We start from the raw sequence: 9,216 nt of genomic DNA on the forward strand, positions 1-9,216 counted from the left end.
ACTTCTGAAGCCACGGGAGTTGAACCCTAGCCTCAGAAGTCCACACACCCTATTTCTGGTGGGAGTTAGCTCTCCTATGCTCTTTGAGGCACCAAATCTCCACAGTCCTGGCTGGCCCCAACTAACTGTTGTCATGGTTTATTGATGAATTAAGGGCTAGGTATGGTCTAAGTTGGGTGCCAGAAGCAGTACAGCCACACACGTTGCCTTCCTTACCGTAAACACCAAGGAAGCCAACTCCAGCATGAAGCCCTGAAGCCCCTTCCTGCCCTGTGCTCTTTACCAATACCACTGCAGTACTCACAATCAGAAAAGAAGGGCAACAGTATGGGCAAGTTCCCTGCTTTTAGCAGGGAAGAGGGCAGAGCAATGTACAGGAAGCTGAGAGCTGTCCCTCACTGTGTGCTGCTGCCACCACTCTTCCCACCCAGGTGCCAATTTGCTACCACCTTCAGCAGCAACTGAGCATCTTACTCCTCCTGCTGCACTGCCCAGCTCCCCCAGCCCCGCTCTGGGGCCACAGGCTCCCCTAGCAGGGGCCATGGGGGCCACACAGGGCTCGTGGAGGTGCCAGGGGGAGCGCAACAGCTCAGGGTGCTCAGACCCTGGGGATGAGGAGCAATGGGGTGGCCAGGGGCTGTTTTCAGCTCCTTCAGTGACATGTGGCCACAGGCCAAGGGCAGATCCCAAGCCAGGGTCCCCCCCACTCAGGCCACACAGGCGCTTTGCTGAGCGTCACCTTTTGTTGCTGCTGCCGGGAGCTACTTCCTTGCCATCTGGGGTGCCGGGATGCTGGGATTCAGCCAGTGAACCCCAGTCCTGCCCGGCTGCCCGGTTACTGCATACATCCTGCGGGGCTGGAGGGGCAGGTGGGGCTGGTGTACTTGGTGAAGATGGCTGTGGGATGAGGCTGACCTGTCTTCCAGTGGGCCAGTGGTGCCAGGGGCTGAGGGGCAGGGGTCAGCCTGGCTGACAGCCTGACAGCCTGGATGTCCTAGCCCAACTGCTCTATCTTGTCGTGCTGGGGAGGAGAGAACAGGTTGGCTAAAGCACGGGGCTGAATTCAGCATCGCCAAGCAACCCTGTATACCCATCTCTCCTGGGGAAACTGAGGCATGGATCCCCCCGCCCAGATGCTCAGCATTGCCCTCCCAACCTCAGTCACCCCCGCCAAATCCCTTCTTTCTTCATCCCTACCTTGCTGGGGAGCAGGGTGGAGGGCTGGACTGCCTGGGGGGCGCTGGGCTGGAGAAGCTGGAGGTGCAGGCTGCACCCTCTCCTGTCCTTTTACCCCAGTGGCAGGCTGAGTTGGTTGCTGAGGTCTGTTTGCCAGCTGGCTCTGGCCGCCTCCAGTTTGCCAAGGGCACTCTCCAGCTTTCTGATCTGGGAACAGCAGTGGGGGCAGAGTCAGGGCATGGCCCCTCTGTCATCCCAGCACAGAGGCTCATCAGCTGCCTCCTCCGTGCCCAACTCTCGCAGCATCCCTGCATCTCCCTCAGGGACTCCTTACCTTTCCCTTCTCGCCCTGCAGGTCCCTGGCCACACCCTGCAGGTCCCTGGACAAGCCCTGCAGGTCACTGGCCAGGCCCTGCAGGGATGACACCTGGGCCTGGAGGTCACCCAGCATGTTGGCAACGCTCTCCTGGCCTAGAAGAACGTGGTACAAGGGGACACACTGTCAGTGAAGGGGTCTCACTCTACTGGCCAGGCTGTGAGCACAACGATCTCCAGACCCAGCATTTCAAACACCCCCCCCCAAGCCTCCCAGAGCTCCCACCTCCTTCCTGGAGGAGCAGGTGCAGCTTCTCCAGTCCAGTCTGGTCCAATGTGGTGGCTTCTAGCTGGGCTACCTGCTCCTTCAGGGCAGCATAGAGGTGTCTGAGCTGCCCAATCTGCTTGAGAGTCTCCACCGTCTCCTCATAGCAATTGTAGGCATTGTGGTAGGCACTGCTGGGCAAGGCCAGCTCTTGCAAGTGGGACGTGGCCCTGGGATCAATGTCGAGCGGGATCTCGAATCCCTGGGCTGTTGGCAAGAGAGTCCCTGCTGCCAGGGGCCTGCCTGGTGAAGCGGTGTGCTGAGCCGCTCCCGTGAGATGGTGGTCTGAGTGACGGTGGGCTCTGGCTGCATCCCCAGGGTGGTGGTCTGGGTGCCCGTGGACTCTGGCTGTGCTGGCTGTGTCCCCAAGCTGGTGGCCTGTGCATCCTGAGACACTGTCTGCATCATCGCTGTGGTGCTAGCATCCATCCTCTGATCTGAGGGAACGCTTACCTGCTGCTTAGGGGCTGTTAGATCTGTCCCTGGACCCTTCAGCCCCACCAAGCTGTCTCTAGATCCCAGCACTGAGGTTGCCCCATGTGGGCTGTCCATATCTGAAGTGCACTGGTCTCCTTCTTGTTCTCCTCTGGGTCTTCCTCCATCTCTTCCTTGGTCTCCTTTGCTGCCCACAGCAGGACGTCCCAGTGCACCATGTTGGTCACCTTGTCCGGGTCTGGGTACAGGCCCAGCCTTTCCTTCAGCATTTGCTGGGGAAGGAAGGGATCAATGGCTTACCCCTGACATGCAGCCAGGGGCATGGCGGGACCCACAGGAGCACTCCCCCTCACAGCCAGCACCTCTGGGGAACATGCCCTAATGCAGATACTGCCTGCATTAGTCCCCTAGGGATGCAGCCGCCTCCTGCCTCGTAGCAGGATCCGGCGTGCTCGTAACCATACCACATCACTGGCCAGAGTCCTTAGGTTGCAGAGGCCTGGCAGCTGGCCAGCAGCATCCCAGAGATTCCCCTAGAGTGGGGTGAGGATAGGGATTGCACTCAGCACACAGGAGCAGGACTGAGCAGAAGCACCTGCAAATTAACTTGGGCACTAGACAGATGGATGCTGGGCAGGCTTGTGCTTGGGGGCTGCTGCTGTATTGCACCAGCAGATCTTGACCCTCCATCCCAGAACCCATGCTAATTTAATGGGCGTTTAGTTAAGAAGTGCCTTAGCACCACTTGGGTGGACACACACAGTTACCTCTACCAGCAGCTTGAGCTGCAGGCAGTGCTGCCCATTTCTGCCCTCCCCGGGGCTCCAGGTAGTGCGGGCGAGCTCCCATGCTTCCCTCTGGGGACACCCTTCCCACTCTTCCCTCCCAGTGCCCTTCACACTGGGTGACACTCAAGGCCAGAAGACAGGGTCAGCAGGGAGATGTGGGGTGATGCAGGCAGGGCAACAAGAGGCCAGCTCACTCCTTGGGACACCAGCAGCAGCTCACCAAGCCAAGCGCCTCCTGCATCATGCGGATTTCTTCTTGCATGTGGGACTGCACCTCCTTCACCTGGCTAATCTCCTCAAGGAGATCCTGGTAGACAGACGTGTCCTAGGAGAGGAAGGTGGCAGGCATGAGCCCCACGGGAGGGTCCCTGCAGACCAGGAACTTGGTCGCCACCCTGCCCCAGTGAAAGCCATCACACAAAGCCATGTCAGCAGGGCTGGATCCAGCCCTGCCTGCCCGTGATGAGCTCTGGGCAGGAGCGCTGAAACTGATGCCAAGGGCAAAGAGCCACCCCTGGAGGAGGAGGTGCCTCAGTGGGGGAGCACCCAGGGGACTGGGGAGACCCTCTACCTTGGAGCTGCTGCTCTTGTCAGTTTCCACCTTCTCCACCAGCTGCGCCTCGTCGGCAGCCACATCAGCTTCGGAGCCGCTGGTGGTGTCCTGCAGCGGGTCCTTCGCAGGCAGCTGCTCACCCAGCTGCAGGGCCTGGTGCGCTGCGGCCAGGGTCATTGCCCTGTCCTGCTCCACAGGCTGCTCCAAGCTTCGAGTGGAGCGGTCCTGAAGGCCCAGGTGCCCCAGCGTGGCCTGCAGCAGGTTGCACAGCGCCCGGAAGTTCACGGCCTCAACATCAGACGTCCCAAAGGCGGTGTCCAGCAGCTGGGTCAAGCTGAGTAGAGCCATTGCTGCTGCTATGGCCGACAACACGAGTCTGACCTGCTGGCGGTAGGAGAGACAGCGGGCAGCGGGCAGCCTTCCTCCTGCTCACCCTCCCTCAGGGATGTCGCAGCCCCTTCCCTGCCACATCTACGCCCTCCAGCCCTACTGCCGGCCCCCCTGACCCCCGTTCCCTGCGCCCCCTGGCCCCATACCTGCAGCAGCTGACCCTGCCCTACTCCCTGCCCTCTTTACCGACCACCACCAGCTGCTCTTCAGTGTTCCTCAATGCCCGTTGTCCGAGCCCGTTCTGGAACTCACAGAGGGCGACACTGCGAAAACCCCGCTTCTGCCAGCCCGTGCCCAGGGAACCTTAGCGCTCTGGAAAGGCAAGCTGTCCTGCCGAGATGGCAGAGCTATGTGGCAAAAGCAGCACAGGTTTTACTCTCTCCCTTAGGCGTGGTCATACTGGGGGAAAGGCTGCTGCTGACAGTATCACCACACACATTTTGAGCATCTCACTCCAGAGCAAAGAGCTGCACAACCAGGTAAAAGCAGCACAGACAGACACAAGCTTCCATACAACCTGAGGAAGGAGAGGACTCCAAAACACCTTGGAAGCAGTCACACATCAGACAAGTAGTGACAGAACATCTTTTCTCGCAGAAACCTCCTGGTCCGACCATGCCAGAGAACTGACGCCTCCTTCCTGTGGTGAGGCACTCGGAGAATGAGGGTAGGCAAGCCAGAGGCAGAACAGATTCTTTGCTCTTTTCAAAGAGATGAGAGATTCATTTTCAGTCATTAAAGAGAGATTTGCCCTTGTAGTCTTCTTTCCCAAGCTGGGAGGATTGAATTCCAAGAGGGAGTAGGCATAAAAAGTTGGAGACAAGATGCACGGGGGAGGTAGCTCACCCTCTTACAAGGGATCCTACGCCTTCACTTCAGGAACTGGCAGAGCTTTAGGCTCAGGAGCTCCACAGACATCCCCAGGGACTAGTCATGCTTTCTAGACAGCCCTTGGGGCTGGCAGAAGCTGCAAGACCCCTAAACCAGCATGGGGCCACCCCAGCACAGTGAGGCAGCAACAGCAAGGGAAGGACCTTTGGGCAGAAGAGAAAGCACTGAGGTTCACTGCTGACAGGGTGGCAACCAAGGCCCATGCTGTGTCAGGGCAGGCAGATGCTGTGTCCTTGCATCCACCAGCCCCAACTCACTGTCTCCCCATAACCTTTGGGACCCGGTGAATGCAGAGTGCCAGTTTTCCTAAAGCAGGTAGAGATTTTGAGTCATCTCCTGACTTCAGTTAACCAACTGCTTCTGGCTTCTAGTCAGGGTAAGGTGTGAAGCAAAGCCTGAGGAGAACTCATACTGTGGTGCTGACTATGACCCAGGGGCCACCAGCTCAACCCTCTGGTCACTGGGGCTGCAATTCCACAGTTACTACCCAAACACAGCCTAGTAAAAGCAAGCCCAAGTGGCGCAATAGCAGGCAACAAGCCCTGGCCTTACTTCTGCCAGGTCTGTCAAGCAGTTGGGAGAAAAAAGCAGTGCTGCTCGCATCTTGAACACCGGCTTCCAGGATGAAAAGCATGGTCCAGTATTAGTTCAGAACAAGGGGGCTTGAACACCTCTGCAAGAACCTCATGCACTCCAGTGGGTGCATTCCATAACCCTCTCAGCACTCCCTGACCATGCCCTGCAGGTCCCTGGACCAAGTGATTTTTTTCAATTGAGACACAGTGTCTTTTGTCAGGACATCTTCCAAATGTTTAATTTTTCCTTCATCAGGCAGGATAAACAACGCTGTAACATCTCCCTTGTAAGGAATCTGCACCACCTCGCAAGAGAGCTTCCTGTCAGATTATGCTTTATAAAATCCATCTTGAGTCATCATCTTCACTTCAGCTGAGGTCTTCTCATTCACATGGAAATAATCTTTGTGATTCCCCTTAATATTGAAAGGATTTTCCCAGTAGGCTTAAACCCTAAAGAGAAAGAATGCAATCGAATGCTTGTTTCAAGGATACAGTAATACGGTACAGTGATGTGCACAAGATAAACCCATATAGACGAACATATATTTGAAGATTCACACTCATATTTGAAGTATTCCAAATTTATTAAAGATCTTGTTATTTCTTATCTTTGCTGTACTGTGCTGAGTAAAAACTAAATATCCCAGGTTAAATTATGTATAGACTTGTACAAGAAATTTTTATGTTGGATAAATTAAAGGAAGTAACTTCATCATATTACCTTATATTTTATTTGAAGAAAATGAAAGCTGATCAGGATCCAATGAGTGCCTTTCTGGTTTCAGAATATTGTTTGTAAAAGAAATTCCACAGCAGATGTCTGCCTTTTAAAAGATAGCATGTTAAGCTCCTTATATATGCTTTTTCATATGTTCTTCATCTTGTAGCACTAAAGAAAAGCTTACGTGCAAGAATAACCTGAACTTTTGGGTTCATAACTGATGATAACTGCATTATGTTAAATGGAATAAGGCTTCAAGGGCTTTAATCTTCAAAATGATTTTTTTCTTGATGTTTGTTCAACTGAATTTTCTATGATATTTTATTTTGTATTAAACCAGTTCATTCACTGAACAAATACAGTGGGATCACCACTTGCCATTCTGTAAGTATGTTCTCTTTTTTTTAATGTTGAATAGAAATAAAATAAAATTGGAAAATAAATAATGGAATAAACTCCACAGTAGTCTGCTTACTTTATAAGTTTGAGCTTTCCTCCTGCTTGCCCTGTAAAAATATATACTCTGTTATCATAAAGAAATGCCTCAGACCAGGGCACCTAAGATTAAGGGATCCGGTTTAACAAAGTACTTGAAATAAAATTTGTTTTACTGAAAGTTTGTTGATTTCCAAACATGTTTTTCTGAGAGGTAGATTCCAGGCTATGTCCTGCGTGCTGCTACTAACAAATATGATGTGTAAGAGGAAGTTAACTATTGCCATAGCAATGTGTTCACAAGTTCTGTTGTGCTCTAGCAATTCCCTAAAATCTGAAGGTTGCAAATGAGTGAAATTTTATGTGTAGGAGCATAAACATATGGTAAGAAAACACATATGTAGAAGACATTTCAAAGCATGAGAAATTTCAATGTTTCTTATAACTTCTAAACATAATTCAGAAATAATGTGGAGTATTTGTTTTAGTGCAGTTGAAACTGAGGTATTGCTGTAACATCTATGTAACTTACCTTTGAAATAATTGTAGTTAACAATTACCAGTAGAGTGTTTGGATCAAGATCTTTAAGTATTTAGTTTATATTCACATGGCTTTTGTTCTTTATGTGACCATTGATATCTTTTTTAGCTTCAGTGGAATTCTGGAAGTTACAGGAAACCACTTCTCCTTTGTACAGTTTTTTCACATCCTTCAGAAATGCTTTTAGTGGCTTTAGATGTTTGTCCATGAATAGGGTGTTCCTTGTGCTCAGCTGCACCTGGCTGGCAGGGCGGTCCAGAAAGAGGAGGAGATCATGAAAGCCCTTCTGTATCTCCTCCTCCTGGGTGCTGCTGAGGTTAAAGGCAAGCCCCTTCCAGCACCTGAGCCCAGCTGGTGGCTCCGTATCCTAGAGCTAGCAGGGCAAAGGCAGTAGCGATGCTGACTGGAGAAAAGAAAATCTTCTTGCCAGGTTTCTGGATGGCTGCTTCCCTGTAAAACTTGAAGGGAAAGTCTGTGTTGCTGGGGGCTCTCTGTTGGCAGGACTCGAGAATCTCTCTCACAAGGGTGCTCTTCCTGGCAGTCAGTTGCCTTGGGCTCTTCATTGTGGTGGTCAGGCTGTGGACAGTGATGCGAAGCATGGCTGCCAGCAAGCACAGCAGGAGGGTGGCCTTCATCATCCTCCACAGCTACTGCATAGAAAAAGGATGAAATGTTATTGGATGCTGGAGGTCAGCTTTGTCAACATCTCATCTTTCATTTCTATCTGCATCTATTTTCAACAACTATCTGATAGTCACTGTTATATCCTGACCTGCTCCTTTATAATGGAAGTGGTTTTTAAATCCTTGTGCTTTTAGCTATAATCCTTTTCATCGCAGCCTACCTGTGTTCTGCTTTCTCCAGCTACAAAAGTCCTTTGTTACTGCAGGAAGAAACATATGGTGAAAGAAACATGAGTATTCGTTGTGGTTTAAGCTCAGCTGTAAATCACGCAGTTGCTCTCTCACTCCTCCCCTTTCTTTCCCCCGCTCCTGGAGGGATGGGGAGGAGAATAATCGAAAGAATGTAACTCCCATGGGTTGAGGTAAGAACATTTTACTAACTAAGGTATAACATAAACCACTACTGTTACCACCAATAATAATAATGATAAGGGACATAACAAGGGAAGAGAATACAACCACTCACCACCCGCTGACAGATAATACCCAGCCTGACCCTGGCAGTGAAGTAGCCCTTCCGGGTAACTCCCAGTTTACATCCTGGGCATGACGTGCTGTGGTATGGAATACCTCTTTGGCTAGTTTGGGTCAGGTGTCCTGTCTCTGCTTCCTCCCAGCTTCCCCTCCTCCCTGGCAGAACATGAGCCTCAGAAAGTCCTTGGTCAGACTAAACATTTGAGCAGTAGTTAAAACATCGGTGTTATCAGCACTGTTCCCAGGCCAAAACTCGAAAACACAGCGCTGCACCAGCTACTAAGAAGGAGAAAAATGACTGCTACTGCTGAACCCAGGACAGTAGTAAAGAAAAATATGAGTCCCAGAGAGACAACAAGTGAAAAGACTTATATTTTTTTTTATTTTCTGTCTCTGTGTAAATTTGTTTTACAGTGAGGCAGCTCATTAGGAGCAAATCTTAATTCTTTTATGTTTATCAGGATTATTATGTTATTAGTAATTGAATGAGGCTTATATGAAATGATAGTGCTATGTCAATGGAAAGCAATATGAGATTGCAGCACTCACAAGCAGTAGTCTTTCTCTCATTCCTGCCTCATTTTAACACATGCAAGTGACATCACAAGACAAATTGTAAAGATTTTATGCTTCAATACTAGGTTAGATCAGAACATGTTAATTTATTTTAAATGACTGCTCAGGTGACAGATGTCTTCCAGATAGATTCCTCTCTGTGTGTACACCCCCTATCCCAGTGACATCACAGGTATGGGCTTGGCCCCTCATTCCAAACTTCGAATCAGCAAAAAAGTCTACTTTCGTAAGGCAAATAAACCAGAGTAGCCCTCAGCAGTTAGCCTGGATTATGGCACCTTGGCCACTTCTGATAACAGTGGCCATTTCTTTCCTTATTGATTTCTCTTTTACTG

The 9,216-nt window shown here is 50.9% G+C and overlaps 1 protein-coding gene and 1 pseudogene across 1 annotated transcript; both read right to left on the bottom strand.

Moving 5' to 3' along the window:
• Nucleotides 1-1,277: 1,277 nt before the first annotated feature.
• Nucleotides 1,278-4,190, bottom strand: LOC133209944 (uncharacterized). Its single transcript, XM_061348919.1, has 8 exons — nucleotides 4,129-4,190; nucleotides 3,611-3,973; nucleotides 3,260-3,364; nucleotides 2,716-2,784; nucleotides 2,380-2,523; nucleotides 1,778-2,234; nucleotides 1,511-1,647; nucleotides 1,278-1,383 (listed from the first exon to the last, which is right to left on the bottom strand). The coding sequence occupies exons 2-8, from the start codon at nucleotides 3,938-3,940 to the stop codon at nucleotides 1,288-1,290; spliced, it is 1,338 nt and encodes a 445-aa protein (XP_061204903.1). The 5' UTR covers nucleotides 3,941-3,973; nucleotides 4,129-4,190; the 3' UTR covers nucleotides 1,278-1,287.
• A 1,401-nt stretch (nucleotides 4,191-5,591) lies between these two features.
• Nucleotides 5,592-8,035, bottom strand: LOC133209945 (alpha-1-antitrypsin-like; annotated as a pseudogene).
• Nucleotides 8,036-9,216: the final 1,181 nt, after the last annotated feature.

The sequence above is a fragment of the Neopsephotus bourkii genome, unplaced genomic scaffold (genome assembly GCF_033783945.1).
Source record: "Neopsephotus bourkii isolate Nb327-2 ecotype Australia unplaced genomic scaffold, CSIRO-AGI_Nbou_v1 NB_372, whole genome shotgun sequence".
Lineage (NCBI taxonomy): Eukaryota > Metazoa > Chordata > Aves > Psittaciformes > Psittacidae > Neopsephotus > Neopsephotus bourkii.